We start from the raw sequence: 23,865 nt of genomic DNA, 5'->3' as shown, positions 1-23,865 counted from the left end.
ATGCGTTACTGTAACCCCCTCCTAGCTGCACTGAGCAATGCATTACTCTCACCCCCTCCTATCTGCACTGAGCAATGCATTACTCTAACCCCCTCCTAGCTGCACTGAGCAATGCATTACTCTAACCCCCTCCTAGCTGCACTGAATAATGCATTACTCTCACCCCCTTCTAGCTGCACTGAATAATGCATTACTCTCATCCCCTCCTATCTGCACTGAGCAATGCATTACTCTAACCCCCTCCTAGCTGCACTGAATAATGCATTACTCTCACCCCCTCCTAGCTGCACTAAGCAATGCATTACTGCAACCCTCTCCTAGCTGCACTGAGCAATGCATTACTGTAACCCTCCCCTAGCTGCACTGAGCAATGCATTACTGCAACCCTCTCCTAGCTGCACTGAGCAATGCATTACTGTAACCCTCTCCTAGCTGCACTGAGCAATGCGTTACTGTAACCCTCTCCTAGCTGCACTGAATAATGCATTACTCTCACCCCCTCCTAGCTGCACTGAGCAATGCATTACTCTAACCCCCTCCTATCTGCACTGAGAAATGCATTACTCTAACCCCCTCCTAGCTGCACTGAATAATGCATTACTCTAACCCCCTCCTAGCTGCACTGAATAATGCATTACTCTAACCCCCTCCTAGCTGCACTGAATTATGCATTACTCTAACCCCCTCCTAGCTGCACTGAATAATGCATTACTCTCACCCCCTCCTAGCTGCACTAAGCAATGCATTACTGCAACCCTCTCCTAGCTGCACTGAGCAATGCATTACTGTAACCCTCTCCTAGCTGCACCGAGCAATGCATTACTGTATCCCTCTCCTAGCTGCACTGAGCAATGCATTACTGTAACCCTCTCCTAGCTGCACTGAGCAATGCATTACTCTCACCTCCTCCTAGCTGCACTGAGCAATGCATTACTGTAACCCTCTCCTAGCTGCACCGAGCAATGCATTACTGTAACCCTCTCCTAGCTGCACCGAGCAATGCATCACTGTAACCCTCTCCTAGCTGCACTGAACAATGCATTACTGTAACTCCCTCCTAGCTGCACTGAGCAATGCATTACTCTAACCCCCTCCTAGCTGCACTGAATCTCTCTAACCCCCTCCTAGCTGCACTGAATTACTCTAACCCCCTCCTAGCTGCACTGAGCAATGCATTTCTCTAACCCCCTCCTAGCTGCACTGAGCAATGCATTTCTCTAACCCCCTCCTAGCTGCACTGTGTTGCCCCATGTATGGGGGCACCTTACAAACACCCACAGAGTTGTTCCATGTTACAGGATCACAGTGATTCAATCATCATTTAATATCTCAGACTCTGCCAAGTCTCTCCCAGAGCTCTATGTTCTCATTAATATGTCTTGTAGCAGGAGCTGAGTTGAAATTCCACATTCCTGAGACCTAGCTGAGTCCTTACTGTTTTGTTGCAAACACTACAAGAAAAATAAAGACTGAAACGAATCTCCCTTGTGGCTATTTTTATGATTAAATTATGCTTGTTCTGAGTCCCATTGTAAATCTCAGGTGGACATTTGAGATGCAGACAGCAGGGCTGGGCAGACTGGTCACTCTCTGGTGCCCCCTAGGGACACACAGTGTTCTCATTGCTGTCCCCTGCAGCCCTATATAAAGTTAAATGTCTCTGGGTTACACATTGGGATTGATTTCCCAAAACAATGGTTGAGGCTGACTTGTGTGACTACATGACCTGCTGGTCTGCTAGCCAGGGGCTCTGTCTGTCTGTAACTTCCCAGCTAAAAATATCCCAACACCCCCAAACTGCAGGGACAGACAAAGCAGGACTGACATGTTCATGTCAATAGGATTATGGAGAGAAGGGCAGCCAGGAGATCTAATCCTCTCTCTGTCCCTTTCATGAAATAGGTGAGCACTCGCCTTAGGCTGAGATTAGCAAAACTGGAGAGTAAGGAGAGATAGGGTCATGGGTAATGAGAGCAGCCATCCAGCCAGATACCTGCTGCTTTATAGGGAGATAGCCAGGACTGGCTCTGTACACAGAGAATGGGAGATCCATTGCACTCACTAGCCAGGGACACCCTGACTGACACAACATTCATAATTCCTTCAACTGTTAAATAAATGGAAATATGGAGATTGTATTTGCAAACAATGGAAAATAAGAACCAATTGTCCCTGTGCTTGATGTCAGAATTTTAACCCTTTGAATCTCTGAAGGAGTTTGTCAGCTCACTTACTAGTTCAATGGCGCTCAAAGGGTTAACACACACTTATTTTGAGGGGCTGTGTTCTGTCTGGGGGCTGCCTGAAAAAATTCTCTTCTAGATCTTTCCTACCTCTCCCAGAATCTATGTTCCCTAACTGACCACCTGCATACACTGTTAATGCAATTCTTTTTTTTTTTGTAATGGAGTCAAATGGATGGCCAGCAAGTTAACCCCTTCGCTGCTGGGGGGTCATAAGATATGTGTTATTATTATCCTATTATTAGTAAAACTGCCATTGGTATTTTAGATTCGTGTGTGTGCTTCTGCTACCAAAATAAATCCTGCCAATATTATTCCCAAAATGATTGGATTTTATATGAATTGTTTTTTCATTTATAAGTAATACTATCTTACAATAAATATTTACAGAACACTAACTGCTTCAAACATCCAGATGAGCCTAAATAGTAAATGTTGTTATATAAATAGTTCTTATCCCACTGCTGTAACAGAGCCCCTATGAAGTGAAGGCTCTCTGCCAGGGGGTCTCGTTATCTGTGTGTGTCCATCCAATTGTCTTTCATTCACTGGGAATCAAAAAGTTGCCTTTTTCTTGAAATCAAATCCTTTGTGCAGATTGTGGATGGAGATTTGGCAGAAAGAATTCACAGAACTGAATTGTACAGATTGTTTAACAGGATTCCTTAATATGAGGACTGACTACACATGTTTCAAGTCAGACCTGAAATGGAGAGATATTTCCATTCTCTGTACATAAACGTTTAACGATTGCAAACATTGCAAACACGTGTTCTCTAATCCAGAATTCTCAGTAGCCACCAGCACAGATTTACCCTAAATACTGAACATTCTGACTACACCATCACTGGCTGGGCTAGCAAATCTACATCTCTCATAGTCCCTTCAGCAAAGACCATGGAACTCAGGGAATATTTCTCTGGGGAAATCTTATAAAACTTCATGTAGTTTGTTTATTGGTAATAAGTAAAATAATTGATATAATAGTATAACTGGAAACATCTTTACATTATGTATATTTATTATTTCCAATATTACACTTCTTATTAATAACTGTGATATAAAAGGATTTATAAAAGAAGCACATCCCATGATGCTCCTTACTAATTTATTATTCATTAAGACTGATCCAATATATTAATAGAATTCTCCCTGAGTCTCTATACCAGGCAGTCATGGTATCAGTCATTACATCTGTCTGTTTATGTTCTGGGTGAAAGGACTTTGCTAGTTCCAAAGCATTCTCTAGTCACCATGGAAACCAATGTAATGAAGTCTCTCATTGATCCCCTTTACCTGTTGATGTGTATTACCCTAGTTTGTCACTGTTTAGTCTATGTGCAGACATTAGTCAGAATTCAGATTTTACAGAAATGTGGTTAATCAGGTTTCATTGCCAGGAAGGATCTCACTTAAAGTTTAAAGCAGAGAATGTTTTGAGTAGAGTGGAATGTAATATTGACTCTTTGCATAACTACTAAAATAAAAACAAAGAATTTAATGTTATATTGGTCCCATATATTACATTGGGCTGATCTTATATTAATCCCATATATTACATTGGGCTGATCTTATATTAATCCCATATATTACATTGGGCTGGTCTTTATATTGATCCATATATTGCATTGGGCTGATCTTTATATAGATCCCATATATTACATTGGGCTGATTTTATATTAATCCCATATATTACATTGGGCTGATCTTATATTAATCCCATATATTACATTGGGCTGATCTTTATATACGGTAGATCCCATATATTACATTGGGCTGATCTTTATATTAATCCCATATATTACATTGGGCTGATCTTTATATTAATCCCATATATTACATTGGGCTGATCTTTATATAGATCCCATATATTACATTGGGCTGATCTTATATTAATCCCATATATTACATTGGGCTGATCTTTATATTAATCCCATATATTACATTGGGCTGATCTTTATATAGATCCCATATATTACATTGGGCTGATTTTATATTAATCCCATATATTACATTGGGCTGATCTTTATATTGATCCCATATATTACATTGGGCTGATCTTTATATTAATCCCATATATTACATTGGGCTGATCTTTATATAGATCCCATATATTACACTGGGCTGATCTTATATTAATCCCATATATTACATTGGGCTGGTCTTTATATTAATCCCATATATTACATTGGGCTGATCTTTATATTAATCCCATATATTACATTGGGCTGATCTTTATATCGATCCCATATATTACATTGGGCTGATCTTTATATTAATCCCATATATTACATTGGGCTGATCTTTATATTAATCCCATATATTACATTGGGCTGATCTTTATATCGATCCCATATATTACATTGGGCTGATCTTTATATTAATCCCATATATTACATTGGGCTGATCTTATATTAATCCCATATATTACATTGGGCTGGTCTTTATATTAATCCCATATATTACATTGGGCTGATCTTTATATTAATCCCATAAATTACATTGGGCTGATCTTTATATCGATCCCATATATTACATTGGGCTGATCTTTATATTAATCCCATATATTACATTGGGCTGATCTTTATATTAATCCCATATATTACATTGGGCTGATCTTTATATCGATCCCATATATTACATTGGGCTGATCTTTATATACGGTAGATCCCATATATTACATTGGGCTGATCTTTATATTAATCCCATATATTACATTGGGCTGGTCTTTATATTAATCCTATATATTACATTGGGCTGATCTTTATATTAATCCCATATATTACATTGGGCTGGTCTTTATATTGATCCCATATATTACATTGGGCTGATCTTTATATTAATCCCATATATTACATTGGGCTGATCTTTATATCGATCCCATATATTACATTGGGCTGATCTTTATATTAATCCCATATATTACATTGGGCTGATCTTTATATCGATCCCATATATTACATTGGGCTGGTCTTTATATTAATCCCATATATTACATTGGGCTGATCTTTATATCGATCCCATATATTACATTGGGCTGGTCTTTATATTGATCCATATATTACATTGGGCTGATCTTTATATCGATCCCATATATTACATTGGGCTGATCTTTATATACGGTAGATCCCATATATTACATTGGGCTGGTCTTTATATTAATCCCATATATTACATTGGGCTGATCTTTATATCGATCCCATATATTACATTGGGCTGGTCTTTATATTGATCCATATATTACATTGGGCTGATCTTTATATCGATCCCATATATTACATTGGGCTGATCTTTATATACGGTAGATCCCATATATTACATTGGGCTGATCTTTATATACGGTAGATCCCATATATTACATTGGGCTGATCTTTATATATGGTAGATCCCATATATTACATTGGGCTGATCTTTATATTAATCCTATATATTACATTGGGCTGGTCTTTATATTAATCCCATATATTACATTGGGCTGATCTTTATATTGATCCCATATATTACATTGGGCTGATCTTTATATTAATCCCATATATTACATTGGGCTGATCTTTATATTAATCCTATATATTACATTGGGCTGGTCTTTATATTAATCCCATATATTACATTGGGCTGGTCTTTATATTAATCCTATATATTACATTGGGCTGGTCTTTATATTAATCCCATATATTACATTGGGCTGGTCTTTATATTAATCCTATATATTACATTGGGCTGGTCTTTATATTAATCCCATATATTACATTGGGCTGATCTTTATATTAATCCCATATATTACATCTACACCGTCCAAAATCCATCTTCCTAAAAACCTGTTTCTGTGAGTTTATTTACTCTAGAGAGAATTATTGAACATGTTACAAAACGGAGTCCAGCACAGGGAATTTGGAAAATGAGTTGTTTTTGAGAATTATGTTTTTGTTTTGTTATCAATTCACTGCAGTTCACTGTTTCGTAATTTTGGCCGTTAAATTATGTTTATTTTTACACAGTTTTACAAATCCATTCACAGACTTATTCACTAATCTCCAATGACTGGAATTCAAAGTGCGTTTGCAAAATCCAAAATAAAGTAAGTGAAGTGTTTTGCGAGTTTGGCCAAAATTTTGAAATCCAATTTGGATTCACTTTGAGCACACTTTAACCAATAATCCTGTCTATGTTATTCACAAACCATGAATTGCTTTTTATCTGGAACAAAGTCACCATTTGGTGACCATTTCGATTCTGCTCTCGCCATGTTTTTACTCACATGCAGTTAGCAGGACTTCCTGTGGCACTGACTGGGTTAATGCCCCACACATACCATTTATAGAATTACCTAATGTAAGAACAGAAAGTATGAAGTAATGTTACCCATCCCTCCGAAGGTGTTTCCCGTGCCATAATATTTGTCATTCTTTGCATTGTTTCATATTTTGCACAAGAGATTTAACAATTTTTTCTGCCGTAGAATGCTAAGCTATTCAGCAGCAAAACATGTCTAGGTTTTTGTACTTATTTTTTAACCCTGTGTTAGATTTGGGGAGACGTGGAGATGCTGGCCTCTGATGAGGTCAGTTTATTAGAAAACATGCTTGGCTTTACTCTCAAGTGGAATTAAATTCTCATTTACAATCATTCTGTTAGAGAACTTGCTTTGCAATGTTAAGCCACCATCTGTAACACGTTTTATTACTACTCTTTAATTATTGAATACTTAGAATCTTGCATGGCCTGCATTCTATAACTGTTCCTCTGGGGTGGTAATGTATGGAGCTCCGCCTACTCAACATCTGGCTCCACCTACTTCTGAAACCACCTCATTCATATGTAGTCTAGTTAAAGCCCTTGTTAAGCCATCTGTATCCTCTTTAAAAGGATTGATTTCCAGGGCAGTGAAAAACTGTCATTATGTCATTTTATACCCCATTGTTCCCTTGTAAGGCTTAGTGTAGACGTATTATTATTATTTATACAGTGTCAACATATTCTGCAATACTGTGCAATGAAGACCCCTATTTTTATTCTGTACGGGCCAATTTATCTGGTGTTACCACTTTTATTCCAAAAACTTAATCCAACACCAGCATAGAAAGACACACAATCTCTCTGAAACCAACACTAGCATAGAAAGACACACAATCTCACTGAACGCAACACCAGCATAGAAAGACACACAATCTCTCGAAACCAACACTAGCATAGAAAGACACACAATCTCACTGAACCCAACACTAGCATAGAAAGACACACAATCTCACTGAACCCAACACCAGCATAGAAAGACACACAATCTCACTGAACCCAACACTAGCATAGAAAGACACACAATCTCACTGAACCCAACACCAGCATAGATAGACATACAATCACACTGAACCCAACACTAGCATAGAAAGACACACAATCTCACTGAACCCAACACTAGCATAGAAAGACACACACTCTCACTGAACCCAACACTAGCATAGAAAGACACACAATCTCACTGAACCAAACACCAGCAAGACACACAATCTCACTGAACCCAACACCAGCATAGAAAGACACACAATCTCACTGAACCCAACACCAGCATAGATAGACATACAATCACACTGAACCCAACACTAGCATAGAAAGCAGTTGTGTATCCTGGTTTTGTGCTGCCCTAGGCAGGACAAAAGTCAGGCGCCCCCCTCCCCCCGCGCCACCCCCACCCAACCTTTCCCCCCGCCCCGCATTCTAAATACACACACATTCACTGACAGATGCGCATACACTAGCTAACAGAAATACACACTCGCTAACAGAAACACACACGCACTAACAGACACACTCACACTCAGTAACAGACAAACACACTCACTAACAGACACACACTAATATTCCGGCTCAGCCTCCCAGCCTCACTCTGCGGCGCGCGAGGGAGCTGAGCAGACAGCTCAGGGGAAGTGCTCCCTCGCCGGCCGGCCGCCAGCCGCCAGGCAGTGCCGCCCGATCGCCCAGCAGCCCGCCGGCATGTCTGTTAGCCGCAAGGCTAACAAGACATTTGCCTTGGGCATTTGGGGGCGGCTTTTTTTGCCGCCCCCTGGAAAATGCCGCCCAAGGCAAATGCCTTGTTTGCCTCGCGGCTAATACGTCCCTGATAGAAAGACACACAATCTCACTGAACCCAACACTAGCATTGAAAGACACACAATCTCACTGAACCCAACACCAGCATAGATAGACATACAATCACACTGAACCCAACACTAGCATAGAAAGACACACAATCTCACTGAACACAACACCAGCATAGAAAGACAAACAATCTCACTGAACCAAACACCAGCAAGACACACAATCTCACTGAACCCAACACTAGCATGGAAAGACACACAATCTCACTGAACCCAACACCAGCATAGATAGACATACATTCACACTGAACCCAACACTAGCATAGAAAGACGCACAATCTCACTGAACACAACACCAGCATAGAAAGACAAACAATCTCACTGAACCAAACACCAGCAAGACACACAATCTCACTGAACCAAACACTAGCATAGAAAGACACACAATCTCACTGAACCCAACAGCAGCATAGATAGACAAACAATCTCACTGAACCAAACACCAGCAAGACACACAATCTCACTGAACCCAACACCAGCATAGAAAGACACACAATCTCACTGAACCCAACACCAGCATAGATAGACATACAATCACACTGAACCCAACACTAGCATAGAAAGACACACAATCTCACTGAACCCAACACCAGCATAGATAGACATACAATCACACTGAACCCAACACTAGCATAGAAAGACGCACAATCTCACTGAACACAACACCAGCATAGAAAGACAAACAATCTCAGTGAACCAAACACCAGCAAGACACAGAATCTCACTGAACCCAACACTAGCATGGAAAGACACACAATCTCACTGAACCCAACACCAGCATAGATAGACATACAATCACACTGAACCCAACACTAGCATAGAAAGACGCACAATCTCACTGAACACAACACCAGCATAGAAAGACAAACAATCTCACTGAACCAAACACCAGCAAGACACACAATCTCACTGAACCCAACACTAGCATAGAAAGACACACAATCTCACTGAACCCAACACTAACATAGAAAGACACACAATCTCACTGAACCGAATCTCACTGAACCAGCATAGAAAGACACACAATCTCACTGAACCCAACACTAACATAGAAAGACACACAATCTCACTGAACCCAACACCAGCAAGACACACACTCTCACTGAACCCAACACTAGCATAGAAAGACACACAATCTCACTGAACCCAACACTAGCATAGAAAGACACACAATCTCACTGAACACAACACTAACATAGAAAGACACACAATCTCACTGGACACAACACTAACATAGAAAGACACACAATCTCACTGAACCCAACACCAGCATAGAAAGACACACAATCTCACTGAAACCAAGACCAGCATAGAAAGACACAGAATCTCACTGAACAGACACTAGAATAGAAAGACACACATTCTCACTAAACCCAACACTAGAATAGAAAGACACACAATCTCACTGAACCCAACACTAACATAGAAAGACACACAATCTCACTGAACCCAACACCAGCAAGACACACAATCTCACTGAACCCAACACTAGCATAGAAAGATGCATAATCTCACTGAACCCAACACCAGCATAGAAAGACACACAATCTCACTGAACCCAACACTAGCAATCTCACTGAACGCAACACCAGCATAGAAAGACACACAATCTCACTGAATCCAACACTAGCATAGAAAGACACACACTCTCACTGAACCCAACACTAGCATAGAAAGACACACAATCTCACTGAACCCAACACTAGCATTGAAAGACAAACAATCTCACTGAACCCAACACCAGCATAGAAAGACACACAATCTCACTGAAACCAAGACCAGCATAGAAAGACTCAGAATCTCACTGAACAGACACTAGAATAGAAAGACACACATTCTCACTAAACCCAACACTAGCATAGAAAGACACACAATCTCACTGAACCCAACACTAACATAGAAAGACACACAATCTCACTGAACCCAACACCAGCAAGACACACAATCTCACTGAACCCAACACTAGCATAGAAAGATGCATAATCTCACTGAACCCAACACCAGCATAGAAAGACACACAATCTCACTGAACCCAACACTAGCATAGAAAGACACACAATCTCACTGAACCCAACACCAGCATAGAAAGACACACAATCTCACTGAATCCAACGCTTGCATAGAAAGACACACACTCTCACTGAACCCAACACTAGCATAGAAAGACACACAATCTCACTGAACCCAACACTAACATAGAAAGACACACAATCTCACTGAACCCAACACTAGCATAGAAAGACACAATCTCACTGAACCCAACACTAGCATAGAAAGACACACAATCTCACTGAACCCAGCACCAGCATAGAAAGACACACAATCTCACTCAATCCAACGCTTGCATAGAAAGACACACACTCTCACTCAACCCAACACCAGCATAGATAGACATACAATCACACTGAACCCAACACTAGCATAGAAAGACACACAATCTCACTGAAACCAAGACCAGCATAGAAAGACTCAGAATCTCACTGAACAGACACTAGAATAGAAAGACACACATTCTCACTAAACCCAACACTAGCATAGAAAGACACACAATCTCACTGAACCCAACACTAACATAGAAAGACACACAATCTCACTGAACCCAACACCAGCAAGACACACAATCTCACTGAACCCAACACTAGCATAGAAAGATGCATAATCTCACTGAACCCAACACCAGCATAGAAAGACACACAATCTCACTGAACCCAACACTAGCATAGAAAGACACACAATCTCACTGAACCCAACACCAGCATAGAAAGACACACAATCTCACTGAATCCAACGCTTGCATAGAAAGACACACACTCTCACTGAACCCAACACTAGCATAGAAAGACACACAATCTCACTGAACCCAACACTAACATAGAAAGACACACAATCTCACTGAACCCAACACTAGCATAGAAAGACACAATCTCACTGAACCCAACACTAGCATAGAAAGACACACAATCTCACTGAACCCAGCACCAGCATAGAAAGACACACAATCTCACTCAATCCAACGCTTGCATAGAAAGACACACACTCTCACTCAACCCAACACCAGCATAGATAGACATACAATCACACTGAACCCAACACTAGCATAGAAAGACATACAATCTCACTGAACCCAACACTAGCATAGAAAGACACACAATCTCACTGAACCCAACACCAGCATAGATAGACATACAATCACACTGAACCCAACACTAGCATAGAAAGACGCACAATCTCACTGAACACAACACCAGCATAGAAAGACAAACAATCTCACTGAACCAAACACCAGCAAGACACACAATCTCACTGAACCCAACACTAGCATGGAAAGACACACAATCTCACTGAACCCAACACCAGCATAGATAGACATACAATCACACTGAACCCAACACTAGCATAGAAAGACGCACAATCTCACTGAACACAACACCAGCATAGAAAGACAAACAATCTCACTGAACCAAACACCAGCAAGACACACAATCTCACTGAACCCAACACTAGCATAGAAAGACACACAATCTCACTGAACCGAATCTCACTGAACCAGCATAGAAAGACACACAATCTCACTGAACCCAACACTAACATAGAAAGACACACAATCTCACTGAACCCAACACTAACATAGAAAGACACACAATCTCACTGAACCGAATCTCACTGAACCAGCATAGAAAGACACACAATCTCACTGAACCCAACACTAGCATAGAAAGACACACAATCTCACTGAACACAACACTAACATAGAAAGACACACAATCTCACTGGACACAACACTAACATAGAAAGACACACAATCTCACTGAACCCAACACCAGCATAGAAAGACACACAATCTCACTGAAACCAAGACCAGCATAGAAAGACACACAATCTCACTGAACAGACACTAGAATAGAAAGACACACATTCTCACTAAACCCAACACTAGAATAGAAAGACACACAATCTCACTGAACCCAACACTAACATAGAAAGACACACAATCTCGCTGAACCCAACACCAGCAAGACACACAATCTCACTGAACCCAACACTAGCATAGAAAGATGCATAATCTCACTGAACCCAACACCAGCATAGAAAGACACACAATCTCACTGAACCCAACACTAGCAATCTCACTGAACGCAACACCAGCATAGAAAGACACACAATCTCACTGAATCCAACACTAGCATAGAAAGACACACACTCTCACTGAACCCAACACTAGCATAGAAAGACACACAATCTCACTGAACCCAACACTAACATAGAAAGACACACAATCTCACTGAACCCAACACCAGCAAGACACACAATCTCACTGAACCCAACACTAGCATAGAAAGATGCATAATCTCACTGAACCCAACACCAGCATAGAAAGACACACAATCTCACTGAACCCAACACTAGCATAGAAAGACACACAATCTCACTGAACCCAACACCAGCATAGAAAGACACACAATCTCACTGAATCCAACGCTTGCATAGAAAGACACACACTCTCACTGAACCCAACACTAGCATAGAAAGACACACAATCTCACTGAACCCAACACTAACATAGAAAGACACACAATCTCACTGAACCCAACACTAGCATAGAAAGACACAATCTCACTGAACCCAACACTAGCATAGAAAGACACACAATCTCACTGAACCCAGCACCAGCATAGAAAGACACACAATCTCACTCAATCCAACGCTTGCATAGAAAGACACACACTCTCACTCAACCCAACACCAGCATAGAAAGACACACAATCTCACTGAACCCAGCACCAGCATAGACAGACAAACAATCTCACTCAACCCAACACTAGCATAGAAAGACACACAATCTCATTGAACCCAACACTAGCATAGAGAGAAACACAAAATCACTGAACCCAACACTAGCATAGAAATTCAGACAATCTCACTGAACCCAACACTAGCATAGAAAGACACACAATCTCACTGAACAGAACTGTGAAGTGATGAAACTTACAAGGTGAAAAAGTCACCTGGTAATGGTCACTACTGATTCCCAAACTATCTCTAGAAGCTACATCGACAGACGAACTGCTTGTCAGAAGCTATGTGAAGGAAGTTTTTGTGGCTAAATAGCTACATACACGCCAACAAATCTCCAAGTATCTTCCGCTTTGGTGAAAAGGTCAACATTTTAGGACTCTAGCATCGAATGCCATTTTACCCATTGACTGCTTCCAAATTTGTGGCTAAATTTTTGCTCCATATTTCATCACGAGCCTCCATGCACAATTATTTACAACGATGGTGGAGATGAACATGATAAACCTGGAGAGGGTCCTAATTTTAACACCATGAAACAACATTAGACTCTAATGGAATATCTACCATTATTGAGCAATGGCTAATCATAGTCATCTCTGCACAAGCTTGTGGTCATGAGGAAGCAAAATGCTGCAGCAATGTTCCATCTGATGGATAGACTTTCCAGAAGAGTGGAGATTGTATAATAGCAAAGAGAGGAATAACTTTGGGTAATTTGGGTCCATGGATTAGTGTTTTTTAGGTGATGTTTGTTTTCATCATCCTACGGGTATTTTAAAAGATTTTACGTTAATAAAATATTCAAAAACTTTAGTAGTTCTTTAGAAAGCACACCCTCCTTCCTTTACAATTACTCCTCGAGCAGAAAGGACGTTTAGAAAGTTAAAAGGACACTCTGGAAAATAAAGAAAACACAACATTTTTCTCGCACAGTTCCATTAAATAGTGAATAAGGAAAGCTCTTGGTCCAAACACTGAGAATTATATTTTCTTACAAGTTATAATGCAATTGCTGATGTTAAGAAATGAATCAAACACCCTAAAACTAATATCTGGATGGGGATCAAACTACTCAGTAGATTCCTCGCAGATTGCCCCTTCCTTTCCATCCCGAATGTAATCTTATAGATATGAGTCCCTTCAGGGGCATCCCGAATGTTATCTTATAGATATGAGTCCCTTCAGGGGCATCCCAAATGTTATCTTATAGATATGAGTCTCTTCAGGGGCAGGCCCAAGCGCAAAACCCTTGACATTCTTGTGACCTTGCATTGCTAAATAATGTAAACTATCTATACCAACTACAAAAAAACACAACTCTCAAACTGCAACTTAGTGATTCAAAGCTGGTGTTAAATGGCCGTAGAAAGTAGCCATCGCAAAACTAATTCCGAATAAGCAATAAAAGGCGCAGCTACTGCTCTCTTCGGTTCACTGGGCATTCAGATCAATTTCGGTTTGGAATTCAGAAACGCTGAAGGATCCTGAATCAGCTGAAATTCATCCAAATTGGAATATAGACTGAACGATATCTTTAAGTCTAATTCTCACCAACGCTTCCTCTAAGTGTGGGAAAATTGCTCAAAGCAAGACCCCTCCTTTATGTCTCCTCCCCTTGCTGTTAATTCTTTATTTTACTATAAATGCATTCCTGGATACATTTCTCCCTATCGGATGGTATATACATTTTTGGAATGGTGTAGTTTTTCAATTGTACATTTTGGGAAGACGGCTTTATTTGACTAAGCACTCTAACAACCTGTGTACTGTATTTGTACACTTTTGATTGAAAACCTCAAAAAATATTATTCATTGTAAAAAAAAAATAAAAAAAATAATACTAATAGATAAAGGAATCAGACAGTGGAGATCTTGATATTGCACAGACTGGATTATTGGTCAAGAACTGAACCTGAACAATCCCTCTGTGCTCATTTATCAGTCTGTCTGTCTTTCTATATTCCTCTATTTATCCACCTACCATCTATCTTTCTCTTTCGCTCTATTTCCATCTCTCGCTCTCCCTATCACAATCTCTTGTTTTGCCCCTCTATTTTAGATCTATTTCTCTCTATCTTATACGTGTCTGATTGTAAGCTCTGTGGTGAGGCCTTGCTACGGAATTTGTTGGCATTTTATCATTGATTGATCATATCGTTCCACTGTTGCCTTATTGTACACTAATATCGCTTTGCTGTGTATGGATGAATTTCATTACAGAGGAGCAATTAATCCCTACTCCTCTTTATTTGTCTGCATTAGTCCTCGTGGGAATTTGCAGATAAAGAGAAGAGATCTTAAAGTTAACAGAAACCAGCCTGATATATCTCACTCCCACTCCCACTTACATGGCATCTATTAATCAGCCACGAAGGATTCCTAGTGTATTACCCCGAATTCCACAGCAATGATAAAACCATAAATACTTTTTTTTTTTAATTCATTGAGGAATTGGAGGTAGGCAGAGGATTTGAACATTCTGGAGGATGTTTTAAATTATTCCTGGTTAATAAACCATGACAATTCTGATTGTTTTCCTTGTTTTTAGTAAAATTTCTATTAGCGGATACACTGGCAATTAAATTTGTTTCTTCAAATCTGTTTCTAAACAATGACATAAACGGTACTGGCCAAGCGTCACAGGCTGTTCGATATGAGCGCTTTAAGTGAAACCATCTATCTGAACAATAAGCTTGTTTATTTCTACATAATTTGGCTGCTCATAATGTCCAGATGTGGCTGCTTTTGGGTATTGCCTATCAGCACACTGGAAGTAATACAAGTGCCCCCAAACAATAGGGGGGGGAGGGGGGGGGGTGAGCAGCCACCTTGCATATTAAATGGCATTTGGGAGAGGAGAAAGGCCACTTTGTAGTTTATTTAAATTGTGTGGGGTTTGAGGAGATAAATCACCTGCATTTACACACTACATACATAAACTAACAGTACATTTGTGCGGCTACAATGTATGTTGATGCATTACTCGATACATTCACACACATATTCTTATACCACATATATACATGCTTCTATGAAGCACATCTACGCAACTACACACTGCATCCAGGTGCTGGAACACCAGCCATGAAATGATTGAATACATTAATGAATTTGCTCTCAAGTACCCCCTCACCCAACAACCTCAGTCTAAACCCCCTCAACTCAGTAGGAACCTTAATTTTCTGTTGACCTCCAGTAGCTGTCAGCTGATATTGATTCACAACTGCTATCCATCCCTTCCCTCTCCTGTCCCTCACTGGCCATCTCCACATATAACACTACCCTCACCTCTGCCTTGAATGCTGCAGCCCCGCTCCAAACATGCACCTCAAGGAGGATACGTCCCCAACTGAGGCATACTAAATGAACACGTTATCTGCAAATATGCTACCGTTGTGCTGAAGGCTCCTGGAGGAAGTCTCGCACCCAGTCAGACTTTCTCTATTATAGATTCATATTGTGTTCATACAGTGCAGTCCTTGCTCTCGCCAAACAGTCATATTATTTCTCTCTCATTAGTTCATGCTCCCGCAATCCCACGTGTTTCTTTGACACCTTTAGCTCTTCTTCGCCCTGCTGTGGCCACCCCCCAAACTAAGCTTACAGCCAAAAGCTTTGTATGCTACTTTATTGACAAGAATGAACAGCTAAGGAAAGAATTCTCTCCTCCTTGCCATTCTATTTCTCAACCACACCTAGGTCATGCCTTTTCTACCCTTTAGACTTTCTTCCCGGCTACTGAACAAGAGGTGGCTGCGCTTCTCCTTTCATCTCACCCCACCACTTGCCTGCTCGATCCTGTCCCATCTCACCTTATCAGATCTCTCTCCCCTTGTCTTGTGCCTTTCTTAACACACATCTTCAACTGCTCTCTCTCTTCTAGCATTGTCCCTGTTGACCTTAAACATGCCACTGTAGTACCGATCCTGAAAAAAACATCTCTTGACCCGTCTTCCCCCTCTAACTATCGTCCCATATATCTGCTGCCTTTTTCCTCAAAACTTCTGGAAAGACTTATTTTTACCCATATGTCTCACTTCCTCAATTCCCACTCTCTCCTTGACCCTCTTCAATCTGGCTTCTGCCCTCTCCACTATACTGGGACTGCTCTTATCAAAGTTACTAATGACCTAATCACAGCTAAATCCAAAGGCCACTACTCCATACTAATTCTTCTTGACCTGCTGCTGCCTTTGACACCGTTGATCATGCTCTCCTTTTTCAAACTCTTTAATCACTCTGTCACTGTGACTCTGTCCTCTCATGGTTTTCCTCTTATCTCTCCCAACGCTCATTCAGTGTCTCCTTTTCTATTGACACCTCCTCCCCTTGTCCTTTCTCAGTTAGAGTCCCCCAATGCTCTGTCCTTGTTCCCCTTCTTTTTTTCCCTTTATACTGCCTCTCTTGGCAAACTTAATACCTCATTTGGATTCCACTACCACCTGACAGTCAGATATACCTTTCCTTCCCGGACCTCTCCCCTGCCGTCCTGCAACGTGTCACTGCTGAAATCTCTAATGAATGCGGTGGCGAGGCTCATTTTCCTGTCCGCTCACACCTCACACACCTCCCCGCTCTGTCAGTCCCTGCATTGGCTTCCAGTTAGATATAGGGCTTAATTTAAAATTCTGGTGCTTGCTTACAAGTCCCTACATAATGCTGATAATGCTCTGATTGGATGTCCTCCTGCTTTCTGAAACTCAATCTCTCTAAACCTGAGCTCCTTGTCTTTCCTCCTCCTAATACTAATCCTCCTCTCTCGCTCTCCCTTCAAGTTAGTGGTATCCACATAAGTCCATCCTTGCAAGCGCGCTGTCTTGGCGTCATACTTGACTCTGGCCTCACCTTTGAGCCTCACATCCAGTATGTTGCCAAATTCTGTAGATTCCATCTTAAAAACGTAGCCCGCATCCACCCCTTTCTTACGCAAAATGCTACCAAGGAGCTTGTCCATGCTCTAGTAATTTCCCGCATGGATTACTGTAATCCTCTCCTGATTGGTCTTCCCAAAAGCCACATTGCCCGTTACAGTCTGTAATGAATGCTGCCGCCAGACTGATTTTCCTCTCTAGTCGTTTCTCTCACACCTCACCCCTCTGTCAGTCCTTACATTGGCTTCCTGTATCCTATTGGAGTCAATTTAAAGTGCTAACCCATACCTATAAAGCACTGGACAATTCTAGCCCCTTTTATATCTCTTCACAGATCCATAGGTATGCCTCTTCTCGGTCTCTCCGCTCTGCCCGTGACCTTCTCCTGTCCGCTGCTCGCACCCGTACGCGCGCTTGCATGACTTCTCGCGGGTGGCTCCTTTCCTATGGAATAGCCTGCCAACCGCCATCAGACTCTCCCCTAGTCTTTAATCGTTTTAAGAAGTGCCTTAAAACCCATCTCTTTAGGAAAGCTTATGGCCTCCCAGAGTAACCTCTACCTTACATACCAGTCTCTTGCTCTCTCCTAAAGGGCAGCACTCTACTCTCTCTTCCAGCTCTGCTTTACTACCACCCTATTTGATTGATATGTCCTGTCCTATTGTGTTTTATACCGCACCTCATAGACTGTAAGCTCGTTTGAGCAGGGTCCTCTTCAACCTATCGTTCCTGTAAGTTTTCTTGTAATTGTCCTATTAATAGTTAAATTCCCCCCCTCTCATAATATTGTAAAGCGCTATGGAATCTGTTGGCGCTATATAATTGGCAATAATAATAATAATAATTTACTGAAACATTCACAATAAATGACACATTTGTGTCTATACACAATTAGACACAATGTACACATACAGTCACACAGTGCACATAGAAATATCCAGATGTACCTACACATTCACACACAGTTACATAGTTACATAGGCTGAAAAGAGACATGTGTCCATCAGCCTGCCTCACATCTGTTTCTGCTCCCGATCCAAAATAAGGCAAAACACTTGGTCTGAAGCTCTTTCAGATTCTTCAACAAACTAGGAAAAAATCCTTCTTGACGACCAGAATAAGTCAGATCTCTCCTTGGCTTAAGCAGGTGTTAGCCCCACATATGAAATATTCTATCCCTGAATATTATGTTCACACAGGTTAAATACAGCATTTAGTGGGAGAGTGGGAGAATAGGGATATATGGGGCATCTGAAAGTCCTGTCTGAATTACATATCCAGCCCTGGATTTATATGAGAGATTTTTATCCCAAGTTCAAAATAAATGTTACGCTTTCCTTTTTTATTTAATAATAAAGCGGTTGGTGGTGAAAGGGTTAATTTATCTGTTTTTATCTGAATATGTTTCTAAGAAACCAGCAATCAAACGTTGGCTTTATCTAAAAACAGAACTAAGAATGCTACATGCAGTTTGTACACTGTGTTTCAGAAAGCAATGCTCCAATATTGTGTTTTAAATGCATTATCCAAAAAATGGGGCATGTTTTAGGATTGATTATTAACCTATTTAAAGGTCTGTGTGGGATTGTATTATCATTCATTGCAGATTTTAAATGACTAAAACTAAATCATTTACACTTCATCCACTTTCCAAGTAAACTGGTCTTATTATCCACTGTGTGTTGATAAAGTAAATTGCATGTAAAGTCATTTTAACCAATTACAATAATCAGTTTAATTTGATCCCTTTAGAAAGTCAGGGGGGCATTTTATTGGGGTTCTGAATAGAGGGCAATTCTGGGTTAACGTTCTAAAAGTGCAGCAGTTACCATGGAAACCCATGGAATGTTCCTGCTGATTGGTCCACCTTTAGAATGTTGCTACACAATTTCTTTTTAAACAGGACTCTTGTTCCCCATAGCTCAGCCCAGGGAGGGATGCTGTCAGTGTGAGATAATAAGAGTGCTCGTGCTTTCAGACATGAGAAGTTTGCTGCTGGGATTTGGAGAGGTGACTCTCTCTCTCTCTCTCAGGGTGAAGTTTGGCTGGATCCCTGTCATCCCATTGTCAGCCACCCCTTTCATTAAACAAGGAGGCGGATTGCAGTACCACTGCCCAATGGTAGCACACAGTCTCATGGAAGCCAGGAATGAGAGAGGAGATAGAGCTATTCCTGACATGCAAATCCTTTAAACCATCATTTGAAATCCCACTTTGTTAACTTGCAAGCACTGAGACATGCCAGCCACAGCCAGCATCCCCCTGCCAGAGGCTGCCCCCAAGCCCAGCTCCCTCAGTCCTGCTGGGTGTAAGATGGAGCATCTACACTCCTAAAGGGATCTCTCCAGGACTGGTCCCCATCTGATCTCACTTCTGGGGAGGGGCCCTTAAAGGAATTTAAAAAGGATCTTCCTGTGAAGATAGCACCAATCATGATTCTGCTCTCATCGCGCAGTATATTACTCTCAATTTACTATCCTCAGATCTTCCTCATCCTCACCAGCTGCAGTTACTTGTAAGTCTTTGCATTTTGTTTGTCATCCTGCAGCCGGTTGTTTGCAGGAGCAGTTGCTATGGTTACAGGTGGATACAGGTTGCTAGGGCTGCTATGAAATGCTGCAAATGTATCAGTTTGCAAAGTGTGATGTTATTTAGGTGAGGGGGTGCAGCAGCTGCCCCCCCCCCCCCTTTCCTTGTGACCCCATATGTTCCAGGATCCAGTGTTTGCTCTGAGAATCTCTATTCAATGCACAGCAGGTGGATGTGACAAGGATGTATCTGGCGTCAGATAACACAAGCATTGCTGCTTAAATTATAAATGTATTATATTTATTTATAAATTGCACTTTCATGTATTAGCTTCACACATTCCCATTAAGTTATCATATATTGAATGATTTCTCTTATCCTAAGGCACATGTCCTCTGTGTATTGGGGGTTACCTTAAATGGTAATTTGGGGTTGGGGGGGAGTAGAATGTAATAATTCCGAATGTGATGTCAGTCTGTATATTTAACCATTGTGGTCCAAGTGAACAGTGAATAATCTCCTATTTTAAAATGTTTTTTTATGAAAGTCTTTATTTTTTTTTCAGTTTTGGGGGTTATATAACACATGGTTCTATTTGGCACTCTGTTGGTTAAATCAGGACAGTATTATATTTGTTTTGGGTTTTGTATGTGTTTTAAGTTGATGATTTTACAGCTATTAAACTATGATTGTCCTAATGTTATCTTTGCACGTTATTCTATATTAATTTAGTTACCTGCCACAATACTGGGGTATTAAGCACTGGGGAGGTAATCGCTCCCCCCCACTTCTACAGTCCAAAACAGATTTTACTAAAATATTATTCACTAGGAAAACATGCAGAAGCCCCACTCTCCTGAGCTCGGTGTAGGCTGCTGAGGTTAAACTTAAAATATGATCCAAAATAGCTTGGACAATGTGCCCAGAAAATGTATTTCCTGCCAAAAATGATCTTTAACCTACACTAAGAAAATGATCAACCACCAACCTGTCTCCGAATCCGCAATCACTTTATTAAGTCAGCGGCCTACCCATGATGCGGAGTTTGAGACATTTTTTTCCAGCAAAATAAACAGTTCCTTTAAAAGCCAATCTGCTGTATACATAGAGCTGTATCTTCCCTGGCAATAAAACTCTACTAATCAGGAGTGGATCAAAGACTGGGCAAAGAGGGCAGTCGTGCCAGGACCCACACTCTGGGATTCACTGGCCCACATGTGGCAACGTGTAGCCATCCCAGTTAGGACCAACAGGGGACTGACCGAGTACATACAACAAATTAACGTACAGCTCTGTGATCTACAAATTATATCAAATAACTTAACCTTCTTCTAGTTTCCGAGCACCTCCTGGGGTCTAGGGCTTATTACTGGCCAACGTAATGCTAGTTATTATATTATGAAGCTTGGAAAGATGGAAGGTTAAATGAAAAATGAGGAATATATTGCACTATTGAGAATCTCCAAAGTCATGAACAGGGATAACGGTTGGTAGATGCTTATTTATTGTGGAAAAGGATAATAGATTGGAAGGTTAAGTTGACTTTTCCAGAAATGAAGACATTGATTGCATCTGGATCAGCATCCCCGGTGTTATCTCACCAGCTAAAATACATTTAACATATTGAAACCGTCAAATGGTATAATTTCTCTTAATCTCTTCTTCACGTAATCAATCTGTGTGCTCTGTGTTTTACACTGATTCTATAACTGAAAAGGCAGGAATGTAGTCACTAAACACCAGACTGTAATGAACTGAAAAAAATATATATTAAAAATAACTAATTTGGTAAAAATCTTCCAAGTCTGCTAGAGTCACAGCTTCACTATTTCAGCCAAAATGTTGCAATTTGGTTTTCATTCCTCTACAATTTGTTGACTAGTTAATACACCTCCTTTCTTCAACAAATAATTTTGTAGGGGGCAATTCATTTGAGAGCTTTAACGCATTCTCTACCCATAATTATTTTATCTGTTTAATCCGTCACACAGTAGACGGTACATTTGGACCATTCATTTGTTATCACCTAACTTGAACAGATTTTGTCATTTTTGGGCAAATTTGTAGCTTTGATTTACGGAGGCAAAAGCAATAATGTTTCTGTTTTTATATTATATTGCCTTAATCCAAAACACATGGCTTGGCTATCGATTAAAAAAAAATAAAAATATAAAAAATACGCAGATTGATGAAATGGGATTATATTAAATTTAGTTGGACACTCTTGATTAACCAGATAGCAGATCTTTAAGTCACCATCTGTGTCAAGCAATCTTGGCTCTTTCGTTTATAATATCTGGACATTTTTTTAGGGATAAATGTGGCTATATTTTCTCAAAACCGTATAGGAAATTACTATCCTGAAAAATTTTGCTCCTATAAATAGTTTTGATCTTGAAACAAAAGTTTTAAACCGCATAACAGATGCTGAGCAGTTCGTGGTTTCCCTTTGCTGTGTGACATACAGTAATTATAGGTTTGAAAAGCTGGAGTTATGAAAGTGCAATAATTCTAAAATTCAGTTGGCAGTACAAAATACTAGCGGATGGTTGTAGTCCGCTGGAGAGATTCGCTTTCTTTGATTCAAGGTCATTGGTAAAGAAACAATCATGTAGAAAATGCTAAAATAACAGAGGGGTCTGCTCACTAAACAGTAAGCAGTGGTGGGTGGACACATGAATAGCAAATTTAACGCCAAAGTAAGTAATAAAATAATCTCGCATTTCACTGAAATGGATGTTTTGTTTTATTCTGGTTTCGCCATTTAAGCCTAATTTTTTGCAATAAAGATTGTCAGCTCATTAACCAACTAGATGGTTTTCCCATATATCTGATGACGAGATGTTGTTTTGTATATCTTTATAAAGCTCATTAAACATTTTATAGTTAAAGATTGTGTCACAGTTGTCTGTGTTGGCAGAAACACAAATATCAAAAGACTTTCTATCTATCCACATGTATCTGTCTGTTCGACAAAATCATTTATATACTAAACGCGAATTGTAGTGAATTGAAAAAAAATTTTTTTTAAAAATGGACAGGTTGCGAATGTTGTGGAGCTGAGCGTTTGTTTTCTAAATCAGGTATTTTTATTTACATTTTCCAATTAGGTTTGAATTCACGACAATTGCTGTTTAGTGAATAAGCCCCACAGAGTTTGAAAAATAGTTACGCTCAATAGACTCATCTGCTTATGTAGAGTTTCCTGTACCGATCATACCATCCTCCTATAGGCCTTCATTTTATATTTTTGGATAAGCTGTGAAAAATGAT

The 23,865-nt window shown here is 40.2% G+C and overlaps 1 protein-coding gene across 2 annotated transcripts in view; it reads left to right on the top strand.

Moving 5' to 3' along the window:
- Positions 1-23,865, top strand: part of WNT7B (Wnt family member 7B) — a 115,023-nt gene that overhangs the window by 1,976 nt on the left and 89,182 nt on the right. The window contains exon 1 of one of the 2 annotated variants that reach the window (XM_063446750.1): positions 20,318-20,578. The exons of the other annotated variant lie outside the window; for it this stretch is intronic. Coding sequence (XP_063302820.1) covers positions 20,496-20,578 — 83 coding nt within the window. The 5' untranslated portion in view covers positions 20,318-20,495. Of the gene's footprint in view, positions 1-20,317; positions 20,579-23,865 lie in introns of those variants that run through there. 2 annotated transcript variants of the gene reach the window in all.

This window comes from Pelobates fuscus, chromosome 3 (genome assembly GCF_036172605.1).
Source record: "Pelobates fuscus isolate aPelFus1 chromosome 3, aPelFus1.pri, whole genome shotgun sequence".
Taxonomy (NCBI): Eukaryota; Metazoa; Chordata; class Amphibia; order Anura; family Pelobatidae; genus Pelobates; species Pelobates fuscus.
Note: the sequence above shows the minus strand (reverse complement) of the source record. Positions and strands in the feature narration are given on the sequence as shown.